The sequence below is a fragment of the Apium graveolens genome, chromosome 3, assembly GCF_009905375.1.
Source record: "Apium graveolens cultivar Ventura chromosome 3, ASM990537v1, whole genome shotgun sequence".
Classification (NCBI taxonomy): Eukaryota; Viridiplantae; Streptophyta; class Magnoliopsida; order Apiales; family Apiaceae; genus Apium; species Apium graveolens.
This window is the reverse complement of record NC_133649.1, coordinates 17,976,248-17,991,731: the sequence shown is the minus strand read 5'-3', so window position 1 is coordinate 17,991,731 and position 15,484 is coordinate 17,976,248. Positions and strand designations below refer to the sequence as shown.

At 35.7% G+C, this 15,484-nt stretch overlaps 1 protein-coding gene across 1 annotated transcript; it reads right to left on the bottom strand.

The window, feature by feature from the left end:
* Window positions 1-14,275: 14,275 nt before the first annotated feature.
* On the bottom strand, window positions 14,276-15,484 carry LOC141710615 (protein S40-7-like). Its single transcript, XM_074513180.1, has one exon. It carries the CDS (start codon window positions 15,343-15,345, stop codon window positions 14,710-14,712), a length of 636 nt encoding a protein of 211 aa, XP_074369281.1. The 5' UTR covers window positions 15,346-15,484; the 3' UTR covers window positions 14,276-14,709.

The following is a 15,484-nucleotide window of genomic DNA, read 5'->3' as shown; positions in this document are numbered from 1 at the left end:
CCAAGACAATAACCTGTAAGTGTGTGTGTGATAAGTGTGGGGTCGTTAAGCGTGAGTATTTATATATTGTAGTGTGAGTTGTGTGAGTTTAGATGTCGTGGCTTCCGAGACTCCTGACCCCGGGTTTTGGGGCGCCACATATTATTTTGGACACTTGTTTACAATTGCCTATTTTTGTGTTGTCTATACCATTTAACAATTGTATGTATGCTACTTTATGATTTAAAGTGGACATAATAAATCTAGGAAAGAAAATTTCCTTACCTCTAGCTGACAGCGGCATGGTTAGCCTGGTTGCAAGTTCTTCCAGGATCAATATACCAGCATTCAAGTGTCTGTTGTGGGCTATTGAGTACACCAGCTTCTGCACCACACTTGAATTATTGTCATACCCTGTCTTCCTGCATGTGAAGGCCCTCACCACAGAATCAAAGACAAAGGACCACTCCTTCCTTAGATTGGTCATGTTCAAGCTTGATAAGTTGACTCTTCCACCATAATTGATGAAGTCCATAAAATCAGTCATCTCATCAGGAGTTGGCACCTCCACCAGATTTGTAGTTGGCATCCCCAAAGGTCTATTCACATCTTGCTCATTAAACTCAATTTGTTGGCCTCCAACTGAGCAAGTTACCACCAGAGATACAGAATTATCATTCATAACAGTCCTCACCACAGCTGTTGTCCAAAACTCATGCAGCACATCGAGGTACAACACTGGGTTAACAGTTAAAGCTCCTGCAAGGTAAGATTCAGACAGAAATTTTACAAACCCCTTGAAACTATCAGGGGCTTGGTTAGCATCAGTAAAAACTAGGTAATTTATTCCTTTCTCTGAAATAGAGGCTCTTGCAATATTGAGTGCCATTGTTGATTGATGAGAGTGAATGGGTAAGAATTTTTTTTGAGAAAGGAGTGAAAATGATTGAGAAATCAGTTTTTGCTTGAAAGACTATGTCACTTGAGATCTAAAAAGTTGTAAGTATGTATATGTATCGAGATGTCTGGGTATTTATAGTAAAAGCAAATGACTTGTTGAGAACTCAAAAATAGACGTTTGGAATTAGTCTATCGAGAAGTCATTTTAAGAAATGAAAAACATATCGAGAAGTCATTTTAAATTACTCTTATAGAGAACTATAAATTGACTTATCGAGATGTCAATAAATACCCAGTTTGTCCAAAAATGGAATAAATTAATTCCAACTTTTATTTGAATAAATTTAAAATAAATTTAGAATAAATTTGCCAAAAGTAATTTACCAAAATAATTTATTAAGTTAAATTATTTTAGTTCCGAATTATTGAGAAGTCTAAAAATTATACTTGTAGATAACTCTGTGAATTAAAACTACTATAGAACTCTACAAGAACTTATCGATAAGTCATAATAAAGCTTATCGAGAAGTCACTCGAGAAGTCAGTGAATTGACTTGTCGAGAATTCACTCGAGAAGTCTTAAAATGACTTGTCGATAAGTCAGTTAGACTTATCGAGAACTCAGTTCTCTATATACTTTTGGACAACTTAATTCTGCCTTGTGTTAATTTTACATATTAAGGATGTAAATTAACAACTGAGCAGTTTACTTAGAATTTGAAAAATTCCAAGCTGAAATTTTTGGTTTGAAAAATAAATATGCAGAGATTTCTAAAATATTTATAATTCATATTTCAAGTAATTTCCAATTAAATCAAATTAATTTTGATTTACTAGAAATTAATCTGCTGCAAAATAGTTGCGTTCTTGCCTTATAATGAAGAATTAATCATTCCAATTTCACCTACAAGTCTTGTGAAGATTACTTCATCCAAAGGTTTAGTAAAAATAACAACTAATTGTTTTTTATTGGAACAAAAATGAGCTCAATGATACCATTTTTAGCATGTTCTCTAATAAAATGGTACCTTACATCAATGTGCTTTATTCTCGAATGATTAACTGGATTAGTTACTATAGATATAGCACTAGTATTGTCACACATGATAGAAATTTTGTGCAACACTAGGCCATAATCCATTAGCTAATTCCTAATCCAAAGCACTTGAGCACAACAACTTCCTGCAGCTATGTATTCAGCCTCTGCTGTAGAAGTTGATACAAATTGTTGTTTCTTGCTATACCAGGATACAAGTCTTTGTCCAAGAAATTGACAGATTCCACTAGTACTCTTCATGTCAACTCTGCATCCAGCAAAATCTGCATTAGTGTAGCCAATAGCTTCAAAACCAGTTCCCTTAGGATACCACAATCCCAAGTTTGGAGTCCCCTTCAAATATCTTAAAATCCTCTTTACATCCATAAAATGTGATTCTTTTGGATTGACTTTAAATCTTGCACATAGACATGTTGCAAACATGATGTCTGGTCTACTTACAGTTAAGTAAAGCAATGATCCAATCATTCCTCTATAGCTTGATATATCTACAGTCTTGCCTTTTCTATCTTCATCCAACTTTGTTGTTGTAGACATAGGAGTAGAAGCAGGTGAACAATCAACTATACCAAACTTTTTCAATAAGTCCTTGACATACTTAGTTTGGCTGATGAAGATTCCATCACTTCTTTGACTGACTAGTAGTCCAAGAAAATAACTTAATTCCCCCATTATACTCATTTCATATTCACTCTGCATAAGCTTAGAAAATCTTTGACAAAGCTTTTCATTAGTAGAACCAAAGATGATATCATCCATATAGATCTGAACTAGGATCATATCTTCACCATATTTCTTTTAGAAGAGAGTCTTGTCTGTAGTACCTCTAGTAAAACCATGTTTCAGTAGGAATTCTGACAATGTATCATACCAAGCTCTAGGTGCCTGCTTTAGTCTATATAGAGCCTTGAGTAATTTATACACAAAATTTGGAAATTCTGGATCTTCAAAGCCAGGTGGTTGTTGCACATAAACTTCTTCTTCTAACTCACCATTTAGGAAGACACTTTTGACATCCATTTGATACACTTTAAAATTTGAATGTGCAGCAAAAGCTAGAAAAATCCTTATTGCTTCAAGTCTTGCAACTGGAGCAAAAGTTTCATCATAATCAATTCCTTCTTCTTGTGAGTAGCCTTTTGCAACCAACCTTTCCTTGTTTCTGGTAACTATACCATTTTCATCCATCTTATTTCTGAACACCCATTTTGTTCCAATAATGCTCCTATTCTTTGGTGCAGGAACTAACTCCTAAACTTTGCTCCTTTCAAACTGATTAAGCTCCTCTTGCATTACGGATATCCAATCAGGATCCAATAGAGCTTCTTCAGTTTTTTTGGGTTCTATTTGAGACAGAAAGCATGCATGTAGGTACTCATTAGCAGTTGCACTTCTAATCCTAACACCAGCAGTATGATCACCAATAATTTCTTCTCTAGTGTGACTTCTATCCCACTTCATGTATGAGTTTGTTGACTTGTGCCTTCATCATTTTCTTCATTATTGGTATGACTGCTAGATCCTTTTTCTCTTTCTCCCCCTGAGTTTGTGCTATCAAATTCAGATGTTTGAGATGAGCTTCCATTCCTATGATTTTCCTGTTGAGTAGTCTCTTCATTTATTATTTGTTATGCATCAACTTCCTCTTCTCCATCAGAATCACTATCAGTGTTGAGGTTTTCAAATGCCAGGGCTTCAGCTTCATTTTCATCAAGGCATTCCAAGCCTGGACACTTGTCATCATCAAAAGTCATATATGTACTTTCCATAATCTTCCTTTGATCCATCACATAGACCTTGTAGGCAATTCTCTCCAATGAATATTCCAGCAAATTGCTTCAAAAACTTTTGAGTTAAATTTTCCCACATATTCAGAGTTGTCTTTCAAAATGTAACACTTGCTTCCAAATACAAGAAGATGTTTTACGGTAGGCTTTCTCTTAGACATGATTGAGTAAGGTGACTTGCCATGAGCCTTGTTAATGAGATATTTGTTTTGAGTATAGCATGCAGTGTTAACAGCCTCTTCCCAGAAACTTGTTTGCAACTTGGCATCTTGCAGCATTGTTTTAGCAGCTTCAACTAATGTTTGGTTCTTCCTTTCAACTACTCCATTTTGTTAAGGTGTTCTAGCTGCTGAGAATTCTTGAACAATGCCTTTATTTTTGCAGAATTCACTTAATGTTGCATTCCTGAATTCTGTTCCATTATTATTTCTCAATCTTTTTACACAATTATGATCTTCAGCCTATTTTTCTATCTTCTTTATGTGCTCAATTATGATGTGTGGAGTTTCATCTTTAGAGTACATAAACTCTACCCAAGTGTATCTTGAGAAATCATCCATCATCATAAGTGCATATTTGTTTCTTGAAATAGATAAGACATTTAATGACCCAAACAAGTCCATGTGAATGAGTTGCAATGGTACACTTATAGAAATCACAGTTTTTGACTTGTGACTTGATCTTTTCATTTTTCCTTTCTAACAAGCTTCACAAACTTCAACTTGAGCAAACTCCAGTTTAGGCATGTCTCTTACTAACTCCTTTTTGACCAAGGTATTAATTGCCTTAAAATTTAAGCGTGATAACTTCTTATGCCATGTATTGCTTTGTTCTTCTGATGCCTTGGTATAGAAGCAACAAATTCCATCCTTATTTTTTGAGTCCAAGTCTGTAACAAACAAGCTTTCTTTCCTTGCTCCTTTCAGAGCAACTTCACCAGTTTTCTTGCTGATAAAAGTACATTCTTCTTTATTGAATGAGACTTCAAAACCTTTATCTATAAATTGGTTAACATTGAGAAGATTCACTCCAAGACCAGATACCAGTGCTACATCATCAATGACAATATTTTCAGAAACAATCTTGCAATATCCCATTGTAAATCCTTTGATGTTATCTCCAAAGGTCACCAAAGGGCCAGCCTTCTCCTCAAACTGTGATAGCAGGGCCTTATCACCTGTCATATGTCTGGAATATCCACTGTCAATGATCCATATGACCTTCTTCACTTTTCCATGCACATAATGAGTTTTAAGTGTGTTTAACAACCCAAGCAGTGGCGGGTACTTTCTTCTTGTTAACTGATTTAGCAGAAGTAGAATGAGTTGTTTCGGATAAAATAGAATTCAATAATTGTTGTGCATTTTCCCTATCTGCTGTAGACCCAATTTTTATTTCCTTGAGGTATACTCTTAGTTTGTGACAATTTTTCATCACTTTCAAGTTGCAAGGGATACAGTCAAACTTGTCACAGAATGAGTAGGGATCATTTACATCTGTTCATTATATTTGCAGACTCCTTCAGCTGGTTTGCTAACAACCTTTTTAGACAGGTGAGTTAGGTGATTCACAGAGCCATATTTTTTACACTTATTTCTTGGAGCATCTGCAACATAAGCAAAATTATTGCTTTTGTTTATCCCAATTTTCCCATTTCTATTTTTCTTCTTCTTTCTTGCATCTTCAGTCTTGGTCTCTTTGACAGGTGTCTTGGAACTTTGTTTGTCCATGAGCTTCTCTTCAGTTTTGGAAAATAGAGTTGCTTCTGTATTTTTCTTCTCTTTATCTTCATCAATAATTTCTTACTTGATAATCAACTCTTCTTCACTGAAATTAACTTCACATGCCTTGAACATAGGTGAGACAGACTTTTTCAGCATCGCTGGAACATTTTCATTTTCTGTTGTTTTTCCTTTATCACCTATATCTTTCTTTTTGCTATTCAAGGCATCATAGTCAAGACCAATAGCAATGTTTGCACATGGCTTATTATTCTCGTGGTGATGTCCAATTAACTCAGATGCATTCTTGAAAGATTTTAATTTAACTTCATTCTTTTCCAGCTTCTCCCTTAGCACTGCTTCAATTTTACTTGCACACTTGAGCTTGTTCTTCAGATATACATTTTCTTGTCTTACAGTTTCAAGCTCGACCAATAACAATTCAGCTTCTTGTTTCTCACATTCAAGCTTCTCATTTATCTCTGTCCGTCTGTTAACTTCTTCATTAGCAGCAACCATACTTGTATGTATGTGAAACATTTCCATGCTCATTTTTTCTATAGTTTCCTTATATTGACTCACGTTTAAATCAATGGTAGTGAGAGTTGGTACCTGTGATTTTGATGAGGATGATTCTCCTTGCTCCAAGGCCATTAAAGCATAATTTCCAACTTCCTCATCTTCATCATTACCAGAATCATCCTAACTTTTTCCCTCTGCAATATAAACTTTGCTTTGCTGTTTCTTCAGAAGAGCTTCATATTTTACTTCTAGTTCAAGATAAGCTTTATCTTTCTTTGATTTCTTGGGTTTCCTGCATTCTGTAGCAAAATGGCCTAGTTCATCACAGTTGAAGTACCTTATCTTTGATCTGTCAACAGATCCAGTTTTGTAACCATTTTTGCTATCAGATGTGTACTTCCCTTTTCCTTTCCAACTGCTGTCTTTGTTGAAAGACTGTCCTTTACCCTTGAAGATTCTTGGCTTCTTTACTCTAATGTTAGAGAACTTTCTTTCTAGATAGGCCATTGACCGATCAAGCTCATCAAGTTCATCCAAGGTGTAGAACTCATCTTCTTCCAGTTCCAGAATGACATGTTCTTGTGAATCATTTGTTTTTTGCTCACTTGTTGAGGCAACTAGAGTTTGAGATCTTGGCTCATCATTAGAAGTTTGGCTTTCATTGACAATTAGAGCACTTGAACCATCTACAACATGCCCTTGTCCAGTTCTTAATAATTTTTTTTGAATCATTTCTAATCCATAAGTCTTCAAGATTCTATAAAGAACTTTCAGTGTTATTTTTCTTAGATATCTCCCTTCTCTGATTGCTGAGATTTTCTGTTCCAAATGATCAGGGAGTGTGAGAAAAAACTTCAAGTTCACCTCTTCAGCTTCCTAGTATTTGTTATGGAGCTGCAAGTCATTTATCAGCTTATTGAACCTTTCAAACACATCAGTGATACTTTCTTTTGGCTTGGCCATGAAACCCTCATATTGTGAAATCAGTATCCTTCTTTGATTAGATCTAACTTCTTCAGTTCCCTCACAGAGTATTTCAATCTTTTCCCAGATTTGCTTGGCAGTGTCATAATTGACAACGTTGTTGTACATTACATTGTCAAGTGACTCTATCAATATCAGTTGCAAGCCACTATCCAGGAAAACTTTCTCTTTTTCAGGCTCAGTGTACTCAGAAGGGTCTTTTGGAGCATAATGAGTTGGAATGACCATATCTCCATCTGTTGATTCTTCAACTCTAATCATAGGAGTGAAGGGCCCATTTTTGAGAATCTGAATATAGAGTGGATTGGTCATTCTGTTAAACATCAACATTTTCTTTTCCCAAAAAGTGTAGTTAGCTTTGTCAAATGCAGGAATTTTGATGCTACTGATTTTCTGTGTATTCATTCTTCCAAGATCTTGAATCTGTTTATTTTTAGATTTTGCCATGAAACTACTTGTTAGGTAATGAAGTACATACGGGGGGGGGGGGTGAATGTGTTTTGGTATTTTAATATTTTTCTTGAACTATTTTGGTTGTGAACAAAGTAAATCAATTATTGTAGTAAAATGTGTTCATGCAGAAATTAAACATGCAATAATAAAGAACACAGATATTTCAAAACTCACTTAATTTTATATTAAAATTAAGAATGTCTTGCTACAAAATTTCCAGGCTCTTTGTTGATAAAGAGCTTAGCTTCTTTCTTGAGAGAATACAAGAGTTCCTGATCTAAAAAATTACCTCTAACAAAGGAACAGTGTTAACTTTATAACTTAGTTAACTGCTGGTTTACACAGTGTATAATAAGACATGCTATTAGCTTTAGTAAACTGTCACTTGTCATTTCCATTTAAGGAAAAGTATATCTTCCATTTCTCGCTTAACATATCTTTGCATACTGTGTTAACTTTGATCTTCCTTTGTCAGTTAATCTTCACCCTTGATCTTGTACACTCTTCAAGCTGCTTTTGTAGAGTTGTCAATCCAGCTGGTTGGATTGTTTATTGATTGTAAATCTTGGATATTGAGCTGGTCTGCAAATTGTACTTTGAGATTTTACCTCGAGAACTCCATTTTGGTCTATAAAGAACTTGACATCTCGATAAGTATATTGGCTTATCGAGATCTCTGATACTCCATTGTAAATTGACTTGTAGAAGTCTCTGAGTTCTCTATAAGAGAATTTGACTTGTCGAGATTTCCAGTCTTCATATTTTCACTTTGACTTATCGATATCTCTTAGTTTTCTAGTGGCTTATTGACTTATCGATAACTCAGAGTTCTCTAGTCAAATTTGACTTGTCGATAACTCAGAGTTCTCTAGTAAATTTTGTCTTATCGATAACTCTGAGTTCTCTAGTGGAATTTGACTTATCGATAACTCAGAGTTCTCTAATGAATGTTGACTTGTCGATAACTCTGAGTTCTCTGGTGAAGAAATGACTTGTCGATATCTCCAATCTCCATGCCTTCAATTTGGTTTGTCGATATCTCTGAGTTCTCTAATAGCTTTCTTGACTTCTCTATAAGTCATTTGTGACTTCTTAATAATACTAAATATGTGACTTGTAGAGATCTTGACTTAGAACATATTTCCCAAAATAGATTTATTCAACTCCAAGCTTCTTCATAATTCTTCTGAGGTATGATTTTCTTGATCTTCTTCCAGATAGAATTCTTAGGTTTGATACTGTTTAAGGGAAAAAGACTCAACTCTGCTCTTTGACATTTTTACAGACTTTAATGTTACAAATACAAAATGCAAACTAAGATTACAATACAACTTACTTAGGGTTGTCAATTTGACTTAATCTTGTTAAAGTACAAGCATGTCTTACACAACTAAATCAGCCACACAAGAGATATTATATAGAGAGTAGAAAAATAATTATAACTCTTAGCTAATTAGGAGTTATTATTAATTCGAAATTACTATTTGTATAATAATTAAGTCACACTTAATTATTTAACAACTGAATTTCATAATTAATATTAGTAAATTTGAATATCATTATTTATCTAATTAATTAAGTCATACTTAATTAATATTATAAATAATTCAAATTACTTTAATATAATTTAAATCTAATTTAAATTAAATAATCCTTCACACATTCTTTGTGTATGACCCTATAGATTATTATTACGTTGGCAACAAATTTTAAATATAATTTTAAATCGTAAACAATGAGCGGCATCTAGTAATACATCATTACTACCCAAGTGATAATAATTCAATCGGTGTTCGATTAAACCTTTCGTGAATAATGTACAATATAATATAATCCCTTTAACCAAATATTATAAATTAAACTAGAGGCATGTAATGTGTCATCCTCATCATAGTTTAATTCAAGTTTCCTTGATCAATGAGTAGATTATCATATCAAATCAACATTTGAGCGTGGCCACGCATTTCATAGTCTAGCTCACACAAGAGGCCAATAATATCACTCCTAAAATAAAAAGGGTTAAATCCTATCTAGATCATTCATATTTCTCATACGATTCATAATATACCCAATGTCCACTTTTATCGTTATCCGGTCAAGTATAACTTTTAATAAAACTAATGTATATTAATTCTCGTATAGACATATAATGACTTCAGGTCTAAGGACCATTACATCATTATCACTGTGAGAATTACTTATGACACAACAGACATGTAGAATCTCACATCGGGTCTGTCCAGCACCATGTACATTTACATATGCCTGTATTTTTTACTTTAGTATCACTATACCTATGATCAATGAGATGTGATCATCAGTCAACAAACACATCAGTCTTAATGCGTTATTGTTGTCCCTTAATAATAATACTCGACTAGGAAACTTTAGGAATATTGATATTATTCTCATAATCTAATTTATAAGTCACATACTAAGAGATATAGAATTCATATCATATTTCAAGGACATTTATTAATCTATCATTTATATCGCAATAAATTAAGACATAATAAATTATAAAGGGAATAATCGATATAACATAAACATTAATAATTAAATTTCTTAAACTAAAAAATTATAGTTTTGTCTCTAGGGTACAAACACTAACAATTCAGACCATCAAGGGGCATCAAAAATTTGGGATCAACCCTTAGAATTTCCGTCTTCCTTCTTCATGGAAGGCCGTTCGAACGAACTATATGGGGGAACCGACCCTCGAGGCTCCAGGGTTTCCAAATTTTGCAAGTAGTCGAGTTTGTTGCTCCTTTTTCATGTTTCTTTCTCTCGATCCGCTCTTCGTCATTCTAAGCTTTCAGTCCTTGAAGCCCTCAAGGCTTGGGACATCTTATTTTGGTCGGTCACTTCCTGGGCGTCACCTTCTTGGAGTGGCATCCTTATCACTTCAGGTTCATCATCCTCTATACAGGGACTAGAATAATCACAAATTTGGTCATTGATGGGTTTTAAACCTTGAATATAAGGGGGTTTATAGCCTTTGCACGATTGACGTTGAATTCCGCTTCCTTGATTATAATTTTAGAATCAATATCCTGGATCATCCATGGTTCGGGAAAGGAGAACATTGGTAGAGCTAAGGTCTCAACTACCATCGAAAATTGGGGATTCGATACTTAAACTTGAGGTAACTATCTTTTGAATTTGGGGATCTTAAATCGTCCCTTCGGGTTAAGATCAGATTTTCGCCTTGATTTTTTTTCTGTAATGATTTGAGGAATCATCCTTTCGTGCCCTCGGGACTGGGAATGTATTCTAACAACGGGATCTTTGCTTGGTTGTCTCCTTACCAGATGGACAATCACTATCCTAAATATTGGGACTAAATAAATCTCAGACTCCTTTATCAATGGGGCTCAGCCCTTACAAATACCGGAATTCATACTTCTAATGCGGTTGACGCTAAAGTTTACTCCAATCAGGTGTGTTAGCGTTCATCCTAGACAAAAACATAATTGTTAACACCTGAAATACAATTGAGAATTCATCCCTTGGTTTTCCACTCCTTGAGATGGGGTATCGGGCCCTTGAATCATCGTTCGGGTCACAGGGAATCCCATAATTACGGGACTGGCTTCTTGATTGTGTGATTGAAAGTTGTGGTATGGTGGAAGCGACAACTTGAGTTGTAGTTGGTAGATCATGTTTTCCCTATGATTTCAGATCTTTTGGGGTTCCTGGATATGTGCTTCATGAACACATATCATCTTCTTTATGACTTGGGGATTCATCATTTCACGTCTTCAGGGCTAAAATGCCATTTGACAACAGGTTCCTTAATCGGCTGCACCCTTCTTTGGGCGATCTCCTCTTCATATGAACAATCACTACCCTCGATATGGGGATCATAGAAATCGTAACTTCTCCCTTCAATAAGGTTTATCAATTACAAATACTGAGATTCGTACTCTTTATGTACTCGGTCTTGCGTTCCTCCTCAAAATTTTACATCCAGTACGGTGGGTGATCATTCACCCTTGAGGCAAGCACAATTATTAACATCTGAGATTCTGGTGCTCATTAGTGAGAGCACCATCTATAGTTTGGGATTCTCCCCTTAATTATTCATCCCATGAGGTTGTAGACCATTCTTTGGATTAACTGTTGGGTAATGGGGATCTCCATCCCTAAGAGATTAGTCCCTCTGATATTGAGGTTTAATTGTGGTGGAATCTCAATATTGGATGCGACGTTGCGCATCGCAGCAGGTCGCAGCAGGTGATTTTTCGGTGCTTCTTCATGCTTTCATGGTTGTCATCTTTTTCCCACAAACGGAGCCAAATGTTATGGGTAAAAAACATATATTTATTTTAGTGTGTATTTAATGTTAGGATTTGATAAGTTTCGAGTTTTAATGGTTGCGCCTGTGTTTCGTGGCTTGAATCTGCCCTCACAAGATGCCTACGTACCTTGGCGTATGTCAAGGATCAACCCAAAACGTAGTTCTTGGTGATTCATGCCCTCAGGGCTATGACAGCGAGAGCTCACCAAGTTTGTAGTGACTTTCATGTCCTTCAAGTACTAAGTCTAAAATGTCGTTCCAGGTAATGGCCTCGTGGCTTGTAGGGATGCTTTCGCGGTTTCGCGATGCTTAGAGCTGTGCTCCAAAATATGGTTTCATAATGGTGACGTATGGAGCTCTTGTCCAAAAACGTCCAGCTGAAATTGAAGGGGTAAGACCCTTTATATAGACGTTGAGAGTTTAGGAATTAGGGCAGAATTGAGTGACTTGATGGGCAAGTCTCCACCTCATATTGGACTTTGGAATCCTAGAAAGCATGAATTGGTTTTCTTCTGAATTTAGCTTGCTTGGAGGCTACTTCTTGTAGAAGTAGTTACTTATTTTAACATATTCATTGGGCTGTTTAATTAGCCCATTTATTAATTACGAATTTAATAAATAATTAGGGTTTTGAACCCCATTAACTGGGATTTTCCTTTTGACCAAATCAGGTCTAATTAATGCAACATTAACTCCGTAATTAAGATTATTTTTATTCCCTGTCATCCCTCTTTTTAAAATAGTTTTTCTAAGGTAAGCCGGATTGTTAGAATCTTAATTTAATATTCCAATAATTTTAAATTAAATCAAGCTTAGAACTAAGGTTACTCTCTGCATCAGAAAACGATCCGTCAAAAAATATTGTTGAATATTGCTTAAAAATAAAACTTGTAAATTGAAACCAAAAGAAAATGTTTAAAATTACCAAATTATAAGTTAAGAATATTTTTGACTACAATCAGTATATTATACGAGCAACTTATCCTCTGAAGGGAATTTTCATTACTTTATTAATAGGTAGTATCTAAAAATAACTAATCGGATCAGGAGAGAAATGCACTAGACAGTAGACGCCGTTTGAAAAAAGGAGGATAAAGAAATGCGCTAAACTGAAGGAAGAGAACATGAGGAGGGAGCTGATGGCTGATGCAGTAGCAGACTAGCAGGACTGCATTTTAACTTGCATGCTTTTCAGAGTTTGTGCACTCCCAACAACGAAAAAAATGAAAAGAAAAAAAATGAAAACATAGGAAAAGACTCGACGAGAACCGGATATTTACCGATACATGCAAATTGCAAAGTACACTGACTAAATTATTACCAATTACCATGCCCAGAAACGCTCCTCTCTGAAGTGACTCCTCTGGTAGCTGCACATCTATATCATGATATGCATCTCTTGACCAGTCAACAAATGATTAAGCTGCTTCAATTGACCCTCTGCTAAAGCAATAAATTGTCCAAAATTTTCCATTTGAAGGTTAAGAGTTCTCTCTCTATGATAGAAAAGGCCAGACTCTTGAGTATATGTGATCAGTGATCACTACTTGTGGATCAGGTAGTTCAAAACCTACTGAGAACTGAAAAACTATCAACTACTGATCCAATAATTTCATGTGGAAAGTCAAGAGATCGAGATGCTTTAACTTTGCCGCTAATTACACTTGCCAAATCATTTTCTAGGTCTTTCAATTCCAAAATTGGTAAACTGTGCATTTTAGAACTTGGGTCTTTCTGTGAGCATATAATTTAATAAAAAGAATGCAACTTTGATACCACATAGCAGATCACTACACTTCCATAACACGCCTGTAATATTTTTCTCAAATAGATAGTGTCAACTACAATACAATTTATTAAGCTTCATGTTATCGGTGCAAGAACTCTCAAAATTGACAACCAATATGAAAAATGATGATCGAAACAAATCTAAACACATACAGGACAAGTTCTTTACAGGCAAATTAAAGGAAGCTTAAACTTATAAAGGTGAAGTCAACCACTTCCAGTTTTATATGCATGTCAGGCTATGACTGTGGCTGTTTGTCATAACAAATTGCTAAGATTTATATGAGTACTTCCTTAATCCCAATACCTAAACAAACAGCAATTACCAGAATATGTCTTGTTCACCATGCTATTGTCATTTCTATATGCTCTTATCCACCAAGCTGCACTAAAACAGCTTAAATTTGGTGTTACATGATCACTACAACTATAAAATAGACTGCTGTTTCTATTTGCTATTATCCACCAAACTGTAATGCTGTATTGAAAGCCTATATTAGTGATATATGATAACTGCAACTAAAGAAGGAAAGTATCTATCTTGGACCACAACTCTACAAGTACGCGGTGTAAGAGTAGTAGGCAACTATAAACTCATTGACATGACGAATGTTCTCTTGGTAGGTAAAACAAATATGTGCTCATGTAAACACTCAATCAACCAAGTTGCACAATATCAAGAGACAGCAGTTTGTTAGAAGAAGGTAAAATGGAGTAGGTTATTGTAGAACTAAAAGACTAGAAGTGCGCTAAATACACTTGAAAAACAAAACATTAGTCATACTAGTTCAATAATCAGTTCTGTATATTACACATCCAACGTAAATTACACATCCAACAAAACACGAAAGCTGCATCAGAACGATTAAAACAAACAAGCAGCTTCCGTTACCAAATATAACTGCAGTTAGATAATAACAAAAGAAAATTTCAGTATTTGTATATTCAATACCAGAACAATCTTTACGAAGGCATGTGAAAATGATAAATTTCAAAATTTTATCCGATACACATGCATTTGGGGAAAATTTCGATATAATAGACCATCGACATTAACATAATTTTTCGCTACTTAATACACAATTCTAAAAACTTCCAAGTTCCATCATCAGGAGTTTGCAACTTTCCATTCCACCTTAGTAAAATATACTGCTAATATATATTCGAGACTGTCAAAAACTACTCTCGAAGCAAAAACAGAGCAAAATTTACTTGACGTCAGTCGAGAAAACCTGTTTGACGCCACACAGCATTACGAACAAGCCTAAGATCTCTTCCTTTGAGAGTTCTCCCCACACCTTCAAGCACAGACGACGTCGTTGCAGGCGCATTCCCCGATCCTCTCGCAACAAGCTCATGCGGCGGCAACATCTCTTCCTCCGCATCCAAATCAATGTCCACGTCATCTAAATCATTCTTCATCTTCCTCTGCATCATCGGAACATTCACCGGCGCCGATTGCTGAAACTTCCTCGCCGGCATTGACTGCGAGTAATCTCGCTCCACCGGAGGCTTTGGAATCGGCGGAATTGTCCTCGAACTCGACGCAATCAACGGCTTCCGGTTCAAAACCGGCCGGTTAACCTTCCGATTATCCGATAATGCCGCCAGTATCCCGGTCCGGTCCGGTTCACCAAACTCCTTCCGGTTCTCCACTCTCCGGTCCAGATCACCAGAAACAGACCGCTGATGATTCGCCTGAGAGAAATCGCCGGTCCAGAACACATCATCTTCATTCAGCTCATCGCCGACACCGGAGATGACGTCAGATGACGACTTCGGCGGAGAAAACACGTCGAGAAAGCGGTCGGACGACGGCAAACGACGGTGATTAGCAACGCCTCTTGAGTCCATTGCGATGAAAAAGTATGAAAATGTAGCTGGACTGTGTTTGTAAGTATAATTGTTGTTTGTGTAAGTATAATTTAATCTGAGATAAAAAAAAAAATGAGTATATATAGCGGGTCAAAGAAGATGAAATTGATAAGACTTT

Coding starts and splice junctions, on each gene's coding strand:
- LOC141710615 (XM_074513180.1), bottom strand. CDS start 15,345: ATGGACTCAAGAGGCGTTGCTAATCACCGTCGTTTGCCGTCGTCCGAC.